Consider the following 16,474-nt stretch of genomic DNA (forward strand, 5'->3'; position numbering starts at 1 on the left):
AAAATAATATTTCCCCCCCCCCCCAAGGAAAAGCGCTAGTTGCGCCTCTTCTTCAGAAAGAAATGTGAAAATATATCAAAGAGAATATATTTCTCTATCTGAATAAGTTATCCAAAATATTCCAGGTGTCAGACACCTTGAAGAAATGAATATGTCTTTTTCACATTTTATCTGTATCCGTGGGTGTGAAGCTCCCTCAATCTTTGCTTTTATTATCTAACCAGCTTCTAAACCTAATTAATGAAAATAATAAGATTATAAAGGGTATTATTATGTAAGTAAGTGTGAAAGTCCAGAAATAATACTGAATATACAAAATTTTATTATAAAAGGCTGGTATTTCATAATTAATAAATTTTTTAATCGAAAACAAGATGTTATAAATTCATTTTTTTCTGATAACAAATGTTTAGATCCTCGGAAGGTGTACAAACTAGACAACCGAAACTAGATGGAACAGGTGAACCCTATGTTTTTAAAAACTGTCGATGTTACAGTGATTATCAGAAAACAGTGGAATAGAATCAATTTATGACTTAAAATAGTCCAAAAACATTAAATAATAAATTCATTGGCGCGCAAAGACATTACGCACTAAACTAAGCTAGCATGGGTTGGTCAAATATGCCTATGATATGCCGGGTACTGTGAAAAGGCTGGCCGCGCCATCAAAGTTAAAACTGGGCTGACATAGGATAAGATTGGGTCGGAACATCTCGTGCATCACTAATTCCAGAGAGGGGGGGGGGGGGGGGCAGAAGTCCTTAATTGGTACCAAAACGTGTTTCGCGGCATTCGCGCTCCTCAATTAATGATCCACCTCAATTTGTAATTAGAAATAAAAATGTTAACATTAAATTGTTTATTTCTTAGAAACAAGACCATATTGACCTCTGTTAATGGCCCTATAAATCTATAAATATGCCACATGAAGCGCTAGAAATAAAATTACGTTTTTGAATCTCAAGTTTCCCTTTAAAAATGTTTGTGGCATTTTCCGATGAATGTTATTGTTTCAAACTCCTCATATATCCCATCTTTAATGAATGTAATAATAACTTAAATTGAAAATTTAATTTAAGCCAATGCAGATGCAATGAAACCCTGAAAGTATCTAATACTGTATTAAAAATGCATTAAATTAAAATATCAGATAACAAGATTTACGGTGATTACAAATTGAGAGGTGGTGGAGATTGTAAATTGAGGAGCGCGCATGCCGCAAAACACATTTGGGTGGCTGTGATTCCCAATTGAGGACTTCTGCACTCCCCCCTCTTCCAGAACAGGAGTCTGGCCGGTTCGAATTCAAATTAACCCTAGTCCACTGTGATTACTCAGTGTAAAATAATTGATTTAATAAGTTGCTAGTAAAGGTATTTGTTTTGTAACAACATCAAATATACTTCAGTATTGCTTTAATGTCGTCTTCTTATTCAACACTTTTCTGGTTCTCACTGTATTTCAAGTGAATCTCTTTTAAAGAGAGGATGGATTCACAACAGTACCCTTTAAACCTTTGTGTGAGGAAAAACTATGAAAAAAATATAAACTTTCAAATTCATATGTTTGTATGATAGAATAATGACGATATCTTGCTCATTGCTACTCAGATAAAGAATTTTAAGGGAACATTTGTCAACCGTGCATGTAACTCTTGATTGAAGGCTCACTTCAGATTACGGCGACAATCCCTTTAATGTATAAAGCTGAAAGTATTTGATGCAAAGTTTTCAATTTTGTAATTAGATGAATATAAACAGAAGAGGTGGTAACCCTGCTGTACAAGGAAATCCTCTCAATGTATATCCGTCAATGAATCTATCTATATACCGTGCCGTCAGTTTTTTTAAAGTTATTTTTATTATTGAAATATTAGAGATTATAAGGGGAAATTCTTTAATGATTGCAATCAATGTATTTTTATTTAATGTTTAATTAAAAATCTTATTTTTCAAAACAGTGTGTTAATTTAAAAAATATAAAGTTTCTTTGCCCCTTAAAATTCTGTACAAATACAGTCTAGGAAAGTAATTAGTGGAATAAAATACCCATGTCCAGAGAAATACCACCTTTTTTTCGGAATTCAATTTAAAAGTCTAAAAGTCCAAAAGTTCAAAAATCTAAAAAGTAAAAAAGTAAAAAAGTTATTGCACTTCACTAACTTGTATATAATTTAAACTATGTATTTTACATCAAATATACTTTTAGAAATAAAAATAAATAAAAAATATTTTTTAGACGGGTGTCAGGGTTATGTGAACTCTACGGGAGAGATTGAAGAGGTAGTTTTTATATTTCATTATCTTATAGAATATTAATTAATTATTACTTTTTAAATATATTTATTAGTTTCAATAAAGTATTACTTAAAGGGAGTGACCGGCTATGTAAGGTAGTTGAACTGAGTATGCAGTGTTGTGGAAAACTTCTTTCGGATTCATTTGAGACATATTAAATAATAATTTAAAAAAAACTAATTCTGAAAGCGTATCCACCCCCAAAGTAGGAGTAATGAACGTCGGCTTTGCACTCAAACTCAGGATTTACCGATCTTTAAAAAGTGTAATATGTCTCAAATGAATCCAAAAGAAGTTTTCGACAACACTGCGTACTCAGTTCAACTACCTTACATAGCCGGTCACTCCCTTTAAATATTATCTGAATTATGTTTTTTAATATATTTTCATTAAAATACCAATTTTAATGTTTACTTTTTGATATATTAAGTTTAATTTTAATTTTAACAATTTCAAAATGATGATTTTTAAGGTTGTTTAATTTTTTATTGAAATTTTAAAAATGTTCTTTAACTTAAACCTTCCAAATATAATACTTGATTTTGATAATGTAAAACAAATACACGAAATATTTGTTAAAAGATAAAAATGTAATATATGGTCACTTAGTAGTTAGTAGCAAGCAAATGTTCTAAAATGATTGTTCAACTATGTGAAAACATTTACTGAATTTACATAAATGTGCGTAGAGAAAGGCCCTCTAGAAAATGACAGTGCCATTTTTTCTGAACACAAAAATTTGAGCATTGTGTTTTTTTAATATGCGAACAATCCAGTTTGGTAATTGTAAACAGAACATTTTCATTACTTAAAAGAAGCCTATAGACCCCATTTTCCATAACAATTTTATATGCTCTTATCCCCCCCCCCCTCCGGCCCTCCTCTACTAAATAATACCCAGTTATATCACTGGAATAAAAAAAAATCATAATTTCGGCTGAAAAAAAATATCATAAAGGACAAAAGTCATAATTAATTTTTAGATTAGTTCAATTCACAAAACGGTTCACTTTATAATCTGTATCATAATCAAGGTACTTGAAGTTATTTATAATAAGAATAACTTGATTAATAATGAATAATGACCAAACATAAGGGGTTTATTAGGATACCGTTGTGAATTGCACATGCAAAATGGTATACTTTTGTAGAATGAAATCCTGATGCCTGGTAGTGTAGAGAGTTCTTCCAGTTCTCAAAATCCTACATCTGTACTCACTTACATCAGTATACACAGGTAAATTCTACTTAATGTAGTTCATGTAGATGGCTAGATACTATACTTACATCAGTATACACAGGTAAATTCTGAATAATGTAGTTCATGTAGATGGATAGATAATATACTTACATCAGTATAAATAGGTAAATTCTGAATAATGTAGTTCATGTAGATGGATAGATAATATACTTACATCAGTATACACAGGTAAATTCTAAATAATGTAGTTCATGTAGATGGATAGATAATATACTTACATCAGTATACACAGGTAAATTCTGAATAATGTAGTTCATGTAGATGGATAGATAATATACATATATAAAGTACTAGCTGAAGTTCCCGGCTTTGCCCGTGAAATAAATTTTGAGTTTTGAAAAAAAAATCGAAATTTATTGAATAAAAATTTCGAGTTTTGGAGAGAAAAAAATTGCCAATTTGGTCCAGTCGTTTTGCCCGCGTATATATACATATATATATATATATATATATATATGAGCGAAGAGAATTATTATCAAGAAGGAATTTTTTTCGAGGAATTGTGTAATAAGCTGATGTAACGTATTTTGTTATATTAGATTCACACTTCTTAAACATTTGTTGTGAATTTGTAGACTCTTAAAAGGTTTTACGACAATCTGAGAAGGGTCCAACGTTTTAAAATTCTATTCGTAGAAGTTTGCTTTTATCAAACATGCGAACGTGTTATCCTAGGTGAAAATAAAAGGCAAAAACGAACCAAAAACAATCGTTTTGAAACCCACAAAACGATAATTTTAAAACGATCGTTTTGCCAGATATTTTCTTCTAAGGTAAAAAAATTTTCAAAATAAAATTGTGAAGATGGAAATATCTAGATATTTGAAATTTGATATGATATTTAATAAAATGTTTGAAAGAGGAAACGTATATTGAAAGTTCATAATAACTTTTAACTCAGGCTGAAACAGTATACTTTGTTCTCTTTTTTAAGCTATTATAAAAAAAGTTTCGAATGATTTTGACTAAATTCATTGAAAACAATTAAATAAGCGCCAACACAAGAAAACAAAAAGAAAAATTATTTAAGAAAAAAATCCTGAATCCAACTACAAACAATATAGAAACTTTTAGAAAATATAATTCTGTTTATCGCACAACAATAAAAAAGGCCAAGACTAGTTATNGTTTACTTTAGTTTATCGTGCAGTTTACTTTAGTTTAACGTGCAGTTTACTTTAGTTTAACGTGCAATTTACTTTAGTTTAACGTGCAGTTTACTCAAGTTTAACGTGCAGTTTACTTTAGTTTAACGTGCAATTTACTTTAATTTGAAGTGATATCATTTATCTACATATCATTTATCTACATATTATTTATCCACATTTTATTTATCCACATATTATTTATTTACATATTATTTATCTACATATTATTTATTTACATATTATTTATCTACATATTATTTATCTACATATCATTTATCTACATATCATTTATCTACATATTATTTATCTACATATTATTTATCTACATAATATTTATCTACATATTATTTATCTACATGACTTCAAATCATGTTTTGAATACTTAATTTCTACATATATATATCATGTAGAAATATAAATATATATGCTTATTATTAATTTTTTAGTGAGAAGAGAAGTATTTTTACCCGTAGAAGCAGTCTCCATAATTCAACAAGTAAGAAAAATAAATATTTTCTTTAACATAAATAGTTAAAAAACAAAAATGCTATAATACAATTTTATTCAAATCTAGTTTTAAACGTCAACTTACCGTAGAGTTGAAATAAAGCTAAGAACATTACCGTGGTTCTGCCATGTTTCCAATATTTAAAGGATACTAAAACTAAGAATTCCTTGATATAATTACTAATATTTAAAGGTACTAAAACTAAGAATTCCTTGATATAATTACCAATATTATAAGGATACTAAAACTAAGCATTCCTTGATATAATTACCAATATTTTAAGGATACTAAAACTAAGAATTCCTTGATATAATTACCAATATTATAAGGATACTAAAACTAAGAATTCCTTGATATAATTACCAAAAATTTAAAGGATACCAAAACTAAGAATTCCTTGATACTATTTGTATTATCTCGTGCTTTGTAGTTGAAAAAAAAAATGAAATATGAATGAAATAATACACTGTACCAACCCTAAAATTTTGGTCTTGAAATCGAATAAAAAAAGTTTTTCTTAATTACAAAGGTTTTGTTCGAAACTCGAAAATATCTGATAATCTTACAGTTTCGAAATCGCAAGTAGTCTGTTGCTCACTTCGAAGCAAATGTTCATTATTTCGAAATGTTTTCTAGTATTGCGTTATTACGATCAACGTTTCATTTAACATTTCAACACAACAGAAGGAGAAGGTAAAATGTATGCGACATTACTGCTAGGACTTATTGACCTCTTACCTCATCCAGTTTTGATTTTATAAATTAGAAAAGGAAATTGATCCGGATCCGGATCCGGAAACCAAGATATTCAAAACAATTTCGTTTTTTTCACAATAGATCTTTTATTAGAGGAGTTCTAAATAAAAACATACAAGATTTAAATCTTACGTGCAGTTTACTTTATTTTAACGTGCAATTTACTTTAGTTTAACGTGCAGTTTACTTTAGTTTAAAATTCCTTGACACAATTACCAATATTCAAAGGATACTAATTAAATTAACACTAAGAATCCCCTAATATAATAACCAATATTCAAAGGATACTAACACTAACTCTAAATGTAAAGGAAAATCTTTACAAAGAGTTTCTTGATACTATTACCATATTACCATAATTATTTACTGAGAAATATATAATATTATCCGAACTTGGTCGAATGATAAAGTTTATATATAATCTATCAGTTTAGCATGTACTTAGGATATTATCCAAATATATTATTTATATTAAAAATACATTCAGTCAAGGCGCAACTAGGCTTTTTCATTATGCCTTTTTCCTTTTGCATATATTTTTAAAGAAAAAAGTTGTAGAATTTTTAATTTCTGAAAAATGAATTTGTTATTTTTACCATTTGTCTCTGTTTTCGTCCTGTAAACTTTTTTGATGAAGACAGGGGCTTACTGCACCCCTGGTTTATTTATATATACATTTACAAATATGATAAATAAACACAAATCAATTTGCATTAAACAATTTGTCTGAACAAATAGAGATCTGAAAATATATTTAATAAAAACTAACAATACAACCATAACAGAGCCGACTTTTTAGTATCTATAACCTTCGTTTGAATTTTGAAAAACTGCACAGCGCTTATTTCTACTTTCTGTTAAAAAGAAGAATTTGACAATATCTAAATCGATCCACGCCTCGTGCCAGATTTAGAAAATATTTTATTTATAAAGATCTTTGCTCATATGTATAATAAGGTGTTTCAATTTTGGAATTAAGAAATTTAAAAGTAAGAAATGGGTGAGAATCTATTAAAAAAATTTTTGATATTTAATTTTTTCCAAAAATGTAATATTCAAATCCTTATTTAGTTTGATTTGGCTGATTGTTCATTTGGGCTAACTTTGATTTTCGACCGACATTTTTTTGGGAGGAAATGTTCATTTGGACTAATATTACTTCATGTAATTTTGATTATGACTAATTTTTATGCAGGCTAAAGCTTATCAAAACTTTTTTTTGACTGAAGTTAACAATTGGGCTAATGTTCATTTGGGCTAATGTTCATTTGAACTAATTGTTCATTTGCATGAACTGTTAATTTTGAAATAATATTTATGAGAGGATTATTTTTCAATAAATTTTTTAAGGATTAGATTTATTTGTAGAATTTATAACTATTAATGCAATGGACTATGGACTTGAAGGTTTTTTAAAATTCGGAATTCACATCTTTAATACATTTTTGCTCATGCATATTTTTGGGCGGAGCGAGCAATGAACTATTTGAATGAAGCGAAATATATTTAAGCCTAAATTCAAATTAAGCCAAATGAACTTATATCTATTGAAAAAATATTCAGTCAACTGAAAAGTTTTAAATGTGCCAATTTGATGAAAAATTCTATTTGTATAGTCCAGATGAGAACAATAAGCAAATCATTTATGAAGCTTGGATGTCATGCTTTTATAATGATTAGGTCGATTGAACAATTTTTAGCTGAAAAATTCTGTTCAATCAGACTAAAATATCATAATTTACCAATTTCTGGCAGAAATACCATATTACAAGGTTAAAATGTCAACTGAGAAAAAAATTATTTTCTTGAAAGTTTCTTAAAATTAAAAGTTTTTAGTTTAAAAATTATCTTTAAAACATCTTATTTGTACTCCGTCATTGTTTTACAGCTATTGACAGATTTTGGCTACTTATATATGTTAAAGTAAAAAAAAGGAAAATAATTTTTAAGTTAGAGCTTTGATTTTTAAAAACTTTTCATCAGGATTCATGCACACGTCTATCTTTTACTTTTTTGAATTTCCAAAAAATGTGTAAATTGACACTCCTTAATTTATATATAAATATGTCAGCTATAGCTGGTCAAACGGCTGGACCGAATGGGCTAAAAAGGGAACCCACGGTTAAGCTGGGAGTAAAATAGGCTAAGAAAAAAATCTTTTATCTTTTAAATCGAAATTTGAATTCTGCGGGCAACTCCGGGCACTTACTTATCTTATAAAACTTTCCCATTCGACATATTTTGAATTTCTAGATGTTTAATTATTTGTTTTTCTCTAGGGACGATTTCTAATCATGAGTTCTGGTCTAGAAGCAGAAGCTATACAGGAACTCCTGAGTGTGAGGTTACATCCCTCTAATATACAGGAACACCTGAGTGTGAGGTTACATCCCTCTAAAGTACACCTGCAGTATGGAAACAGTACAAAAAAATGGCCGTTTTACACTTTTTTCTAGTAAATTCCTCTCTATATATTCTATTCTCTATGGTTACATCCCTGTAATATTCCTTGTTATGTAAACACTAGATAGTTACTGTAATCTGCATAAACAAATAAAGAAATTAGATTTGAAAATAAATCTAATCCAGTGAATTCGGTAAACAATGTCTTGAAATCAGTGAGGAATTATTGTTACGCATAATTATATTCAAATCTATGTTGTACTGTTTATTTTTATCAAAATATCTTGATTAATAACAGAATGAATGTTGTAGATCTGTTTCAAAAATCATGTATTTGCTGTATTCAGTACTTTTATCAATTTATCTATATCTATACGGGTACATAAATAGTTTAGCTTAGTGAAGTACAGTACATTCCAGGGCAGTACAATATAGTACAGTAAAGTACAATATAATACGGTACAGTACAATATGATACGGTACAGGACAGTACAATAAAGTACAGGGCAATATAGTACAGTACAGTACAGTAAAGTACAGTACAATACTGAAAATTACTGTACAGTGTAGTACAGTACAGTACAGTACAGTATAATATAGTACAGTACAGTATATTACAGTACAGTGTATTACAGTAGTGTATTACAGTACAGTATATTACAGTACAGTAGTACAGTACAGTGCAATACAGTACAGTACAGTACAGTACATTACAGTACAGTACAGTACAGTATAGTATAGTATAGTATAGTACAGTACAGTACAGTACAGTACAGTACAGTACAGTACAGTGCAGTACAATACAGTACAGTACAGTACAGTAAAGTACAGTACAGTACAGCACAGCATTATATTATTCATCCTGTTAAATTTGAAGGTTTTCCAATAAATTTGATTGTCAATATGCATCGAAGTGAACTAATTGATAATAATTTTTACCGAGGCCGTCATTATTTTATAAATAAAGAGATAATTGATTCTTGTTTTCTGTACCTTGATTAAGAAATATGGTTAAATTTGATCTCAGCTCAAAGAACAAAGATGTAGGATTGTACAACTATTTCTCTATTTGTATACATTCCCAAGTTGGACACAATGCGTAATTACTGTACAAAAAATATATTTTTAGAAATTTTTATTTTTCAAAATACAAATTGAAAATATACCTTTAAAAGCAGCAAAGTTTTTACATACGATATACAGCACAGACATATTTCAACTTAACATCTAGATGATTGCAACATCTCGCACTCCTGACCCTTCAGTAAAAGTAAATTCAACCTAAAGTCAGACCACGACAACCTTGTTGCACCGGCTAGTCCTATTGAGTGTCTGCTTTATGTCCGGGCGATACAGTACAAACTGGGACCCGGCTCGGAAATTCAAATGTACTATGGCTGCCCGTGACATACTTCATATCTGAAAAATCTAAAAAGTCTTATAAAAAGATGTGTATTTTTTTTGTCAGAAAAACTAATATAAGAAAAATATCAATTAAGCTTACATATCAATTAATCTTACATGTTATTTATCTATATATTCATGTACATATATTGTAAAGTTAAACACTACCTGTTATATCATTATAATGTTATAGTTGTTTTGTATTTGTTTTAATTAATGTAATTTACAATAAACAAGAGAGAAAAAAATAAATATTGAATGTACTGTAATTTAAGATCTAAAATTTGTTTTTCAATTTTGAGTGAATTTATCACACCCACACACCTCTGCCCCTTTAGTAAAAGTAAATTGAACCTATATGAAGCATAAAGTCTGACCGCGTCAACCTTGTTGCACCGGCTAGTCCTGTCCATAGAGCTAGGTACAGTACAAACTGGGTCCGGATAGGTTGACCAGGCTCGGAAATTCAAATGTACTTCGGCTACCCGTGCACCTGATATTTCCCGTTGTAGGATGGTGACTTTATCGCCCTACAACAGGGTCAAAAACTGAAAAAGTAACTTTCTCACCCTGCTATTAAAATTTCAAATTTCATAACTAATATTTCATGTTGAAGGGAAAGTTACTTTATCACCCTACAACAGATTGATAAATAACTTTATCGACCTGCTATTAAGTAAGTAGAGTAAAATTAAAGAAACTTATGTTATTTTAATGGGTATCATGCGTGCAAAAAGGTTTTAGCTGTGATTTTTACCTTATATAAAAGTATTTTTTCAACACAATATGTTCGGTGTAAGAATACTTTAATTTAGATCTTAAACAAACTAGAAAAAAATAAAAATCCCGGCATAAACTTTTTTGCACTTAAAAATTCCCATTACGATGACATAAATAGATATTACACATTTACTTTCAAACGAAAAAGCGAATACTTATTAACAATTTACATTCCTTACAAGAGAAATATATGCGGAAACTTAAAGATTATAAGATAAGTGACAAGATTGAGTATTACCATTAGTATTGTTGTATATTATAAACTATATATTTGTTTGCTAAAGTTCGAAGATTGATTTTGTTATTTTCTAATCTTCAATCAAAAACCTTCATGGAAGCAAAAAACAGTTAGAATAGCAAATAATTTTTAAAACATTATTTTCAATTTTTTATTTATCGTTTCTCAACTTTTAAATTTCAAAAGTTATCTAAATAGTGCATATTAAATTGTGCAATCTAAAATGTCCTGGACGAGGGGAGGAAGGCCAACCACATCAATCTCCAGTCCGAACCACATTCTCATCATTTTCTCGTCCGAACCACATCGAAATCCTCGTCCTTTCAATATTATTTTTTTTAAGTGTCCGATCCTTGAAAATAAATACATTTTTGAAAAATATGGAGACGTTAGGGCATGGATGAAATATCAAATTTTCCTAATTAAATTTTAGATTTCTGTAAAAATGAAAATGCTCCATAAACGATGTTCTACAAAAAAGCGTCTGTTTAAGGAGTTTAAGAGCCCTTTCTTTTGCGGAAAATGCCGCAAAACATTCTAAAACTCCATGTAAACAACTTTTTGTAATATTCAAGCTGAATTTGGGTTAGAGATATGACTTACAATTTTTATATGATTAAATACTGTTTGAATTCATAGGGTTGTGACCAATTAATTGTAGCAAATGATTTGAATAATATAAATTGAACATTATTTTTTCTATAATTATAAGCATGCGGCAGGCAGTAGTGATCTCTTAGTGGGGACAACAAATCTACCTTATTTGTAAATAAATCAGAAATCAATGATTATTTTGTATGGGTTGAAATGGAAAGATTAAAGACCATGTTCACACGAATTCTTTGGTATAAATTTTTATTTGTGAAAGTTATCCATTTTGGAGGCAGAAGAGATTCAATTTTTAACCTAAATAATGTTTGTCATCATTCTCGTGGATTTGAAGATTCCAACATCTCAAAATCCTTGGAAAACTTTATTCTTGACATGTTGTATGCCCTAACGTCGCCATATTTTTAAAAACTGTATTTATTTTCAAGGATCGGACACTTAAAAAAAAATAATATTGAAAGGACGAGGATTTCGATGTGGTTCGGACGAGAAAATGATGAGAATGTGGTTCGGACTAGAGATTGATGTGGTTGGCCTTCCTCCCCTCCCTGGACTCTCTTTTAAACTGTTAAACCTGGCCGTAAGTAGTCGAAACAAATCTAGACCTTTTCCCGCCCAGTGCCCATTTATCTAGCAGCTTTTATAAGTTGCTTTCCAAGCCACCATTTTCTTTGTACACAAATATCAAATTTCATAATTATCAAAATAAAATTGAGAAAAATTTGAGGCAACTTTTTTAATTTAAATTTTGTTGTGGGAAATTTTGAAGTTACAAACTTGAACATTAATGGGGGACAAATAATCTTTTCACGGCCAACGAACCGTCAGATCGAGTCAAAAGTTTATGTGAAATAACATAATTTAGTCATGTATAAAAAAAGCCAAAAACCCCAGTTGTAAAAAATATGCGACAAAAAGTTGTGAAGTATTACCATGCTGTCGTAATAACTGTCGTTTAAATTGTTAACAAAAATTTTAAAGCCTCAATTTTTAAAGAGAAAACACAATTAAATAAACTATTTTGAAAAACTCCTGTGAAAAAGTGGTATTGTTGTGAATCTGGTTGAAATTTCAATAAAACTCACCAAAGGTCACACACTGAGTCTCAACAAGATCAAGATTTTTGAAATGCCTCAAAAAAAGGTTGATGAGGTTTGAAAATATTATTAAAGCATTGAGAAAAATATTTATTAACCTTTTTTCATCATCATTTTTAAAAACATTCATGACAGGACGGATTAGTGGAAGAAGAATTAGAAATAATCATGGTAGAACGGATAAGAAAGATTCTTGGTAGGACGGATTAGAAAGAATCATGGTAAAAAGGATTAAAAATAATCGTGGTAGGACGGATTAGAAAGATTCATGGTAGGACGGATTCGAAAGAATCATGGTAGGACGGATTAGAAATAATCATGGTAGGACGGATTAGAAAGATTCATGGCAGGATGGATTAGGAAGATTCATGGTAGGACGGATTAGAAAGATTCATGGTAGGAAGGATTAGAAAGATTCATGGTAGGAAGGATTAGAAAGAATCATGGTAGGACGGATTAGAAATAATCATGGTAGGACTGATAAGAAAGATTTACAAGACCGAATTGGGAACAGAAAGATTCATGGTAGGAAGGATTAGAAAGATTCATGGTAGGAAGGATTAGAAAGAATCATGGTAGGACGGATTAGAAATAATCATGGTAGGACTGATAAGAAAGATTTACAAGACCGAATTGGGAACAATCATGGCAGGACGGATTAGAAAGATTTATAAGAACGGATTATAAATAATCATGGTAGGAAGAATTAGAAAGGTTAATGATAGAACGTATTAAAAAGATTCATGGCAGGACGGACTAGGAAGATTTATGGTAAGACGGATTAGAAAGTTTTACAAGAAAGGATTAGAAAGATGCATGGTAGGACGAATTAGAAAGATTCACGGTAGGACGGATAAGAAAAATTTACAAGACCGAATTAGAAATAATCATGGTAGGATGAATTAGAAAGATTCATGGCAGGGCAGATTAGAAAGAATCAAGGTAGTACGGATTTGAAAGATTTATGATAGGACGTATTAGAAAGATTTATAAGGACTGATTAGAAATGATCATGGAAGGACGAATTAGAAAGGTTAATGATAGAACGGATAAAAAAAGATTCATGGTAGGACGAATTAGAAAGATTCATGGTAGGACGGATTAGAAAAACGCATGGTTGGACGGATAGAGAGAATCATGATTGGACTGATTAGAAAGAATCATGGTTGGACGGATGAGAAAGATTTATGGTAGGACGAATTAGAATAGCCATGGTAGGACGAATTAGAAAGATTCTTTGTAGGACGGATTTGAAAGAATAATGGTAGAAAGGATTAGAAATAATCATGGTAGAAAGGATTAGAAATAATCATGGTAGGACAACTTAAAAATAATCATGGTAGGACGGACTATAAAGATTCATGGTAGGACGGATAAGAAAGATTTATAAGACCGAATTAGAAATAGTTATGGCAGGACGGGTTAAAAAGACTCATGGTAGGACGGATTAGATAGATTTATGGTAGGACGGATTAGAAAGTTTCAAGGTAGCACGAATTAGAAAGATTCATGGTAGGACGGATTAGAAACAATCATGGTAGGCCGGGTTAAAAGGCTCATGGTAGGATGGATTAGAAAGATTCAAGGTAGGAAGGATTAGGAAGATTTATGGTAGGACAGATTAGAAAGATTCATCGTAGGACGTATTAGAAAGATTAATAAGGACGGATTAGGAAGATCTTTGTAGGATGGAATAGAAAGATTCATTGTAGGATGGATTAGAAAGATTCATGGTAGGACGGATTTGAAAGATTTATGATAGGACGGATTAGAAAGAATCATCGTAGTACGTATTAGAAAGATTTATAAGGATGGATTAGAAAGATTCATTGTAGGATGGATTAGAAAGATTCGATGTTAGGTACTTTCCCAGTTGTGCAATTTCCCAAGTCGGTCCTAGCCGCAGCGCTCGGCCCCTTATTGCAGCCTGCGGCGCCTCGGAGCCCTTCTAACCTAACCTTTGGGAAGTTGCCGCTTGGGAAATTGTCACTTAGGAAAATGTCCAACACCAAAGATTAGACGGACGGATTAGAAATATCCATGTAGGATTAATTATAAAGTTTTATGACAGAAGTAGGATCGCTTAGAAATATTTATTTGGAAAAATTAGAAATATTGATTTGGAAGGATTAGAGAGATTTATTTGGAAGGATTAGAAAGATTTATTTGGAAGGATTAGAAAGATTGATTGGGAAGGATTAGAAAGATTTATTTGGAAGGATTAGAAAGATTTGGAAGGATTAGAAAGGTTTATTTTGAAGGATTTAGAAAGACTTATTTGGAAGGATTAGAAAGATTTATTTGGAAGGATTAGAAAGATTTATTTGGAAGGATTAGAATGATTTATTTGGAAGGATTAGAAAGATTGATTTGGAAGGATTAGAATGATTGATTTGAAAGGATTAGAAAGATTTATTTGGAAGGATTATAATGATTGATTTGAAAGGATTTGAAATATTTATTTGGAAGGATTAGAAAGGTTTATTTTGAAGGATTTAGAAAGACTTATTTGGGAGGATTAGAAAGATTTATTTGGAAGGATTAGAAAGATTCATGAAAGGAATTAAGATTGTTTGAGTAAAGTTCCATATTTTGCCTTTTCTGTATGCTTTGGATCAGATTTAAGCTGGTAATTTTCCACGAATATTTGATGAAAACGTTTAAATATTGGAATATTATTAAAGAAACATAATTTCCGAGAAATTTTGTTCATCAATGATAAATATAAGATTTTGAAATCAACCTGTACAAAATCATTTATTAGTTTAAGTTGGGACTGCAAGAAACGAAAGAAGTTTTAGGAACAGAAGTTTTATTGGTGACATATCGATCAGACTAATGATTGTCGATTGATTGAACTATCCTCCCCCTACTTCCCAATTCGACTCTTGATATTGTAAAAAATTGACAAAAGAAATTTTCAAGGCTTGAAATAATAAAATGATATATTTTTTTCAGTAAAACAACTGGACCAACTTTGTGTTTCACTTTGCCTTCCAACCAGTTTATTCAATGATTTCATTAAACTGAGATTGCAGCAAGGGGTATTAACATAAAATCGGAGGTAAGATAGAAAATAAAGGAAAACATCTTGATTACCATTTAACACAGAAGTGGACTTTATTTTTCAGGAATTTAAATGAAAACAGAAGTTGAAAATTTTAGTGTAATAACTTGCTTTATTAGTGTATGTTAAAGTCATAATTCAGGAAATATTAGAAATCCAAAGTTGATTACAAAATCAACATCCAGTTAATCAAAACATGAGTAAGTCTTAACGGGATTGACCGGCTATGTAAGGTAGTTGAACTGAGTATGCAGTGTTGTGGAAAACTTCATTCGGATTCATTTGAGACATATTAAACTTTTTAAAGATCTGTAAATTCTGAGTTTGAGCGCAAATTCGACGTTCAAAACTCCCACTTTGGTGGAGGATATGTTTTCAGAATAAGTTTCTTTTAAAATCATTAAATAACGACAACGAAATCTTAAGTAAAAATTATATAGTAATCTTATTAGATGGTTAAGAACATATTTCTCAAAAGAAATTTGTCAATAAATCAATGCTAAAATTGATTGTTTCGTTTTCATTATTATACCGAATTTCTTTTCTTTGAATTTATTCGCAGGTTTCTTCAAATTCTTTAAATGTCGTCTTTTCAATATTAATTCTAGAAAATCTGCAGAAAATCTAATAATGAGAAACCAGAATAATGAGATAATAGAAATTAATAATTGAACAATAATTCAACATGTTCCTCCACATTACGTCTGTAATTTATTGTAGACCTTTTTCAGTGCAGATCCAGGATCCGGATCCAAAGCACTGTAGTAGTGTGGGTTATAATTTACTTATTACAGATCAGTTCAGTTTCTTCTACAATGTATTCTAGGGACCACAGTAATTAAAGAATTTCTCCTACTTCGTAATCTTTCCTTCCTTCCTTAACTACCTTGAGAGTAAAATTAA

The 16,474-nt window shown here is 30.2% G+C and overlaps 1 protein-coding gene across 1 annotated transcript in view; it reads left to right on the forward strand.

Moving 5' to 3' along the window:
* Positions 1 to 8,371, forward strand: part of LOC111710319 (probable G-protein coupled receptor frpr-1) — a 24,125-nt gene extending 15,754 nt beyond the window's left edge. Inside the window, exons 15-19 of the mRNA XM_023484382.1 lie at positions 414 to 460; positions 2,242 to 2,285; positions 3,452 to 3,537; positions 5,156 to 5,205; positions 8,253 to 8,371. Coding sequence (XP_023340150.1) covers positions 414 to 460; positions 2,242 to 2,285; positions 3,452 to 3,537; positions 5,156 to 5,205; positions 8,253 to 8,332 — 307 coding nt within the window. The 3' untranslated portion in view covers positions 8,333 to 8,371. The remainder of the gene's footprint in view (positions 1 to 413; positions 461 to 2,241; positions 2,286 to 3,451; positions 3,538 to 5,155; positions 5,206 to 8,252) is intronic.
* The last annotated feature ends 8,103 nt before the right edge of the window (positions 8,372 to 16,474 follow it).

The sequence above is a fragment of the Eurytemora carolleeae genome, unplaced genomic scaffold (assembly GCF_000591075.1).
Source record: "Eurytemora carolleeae unplaced genomic scaffold, Eaff_2.0 scaffold1039, whole genome shotgun sequence".
In the NCBI taxonomy this organism is placed as follows: Eukaryota; Metazoa; Arthropoda; class Copepoda; order Calanoida; family Temoridae; genus Eurytemora; species Eurytemora carolleeae.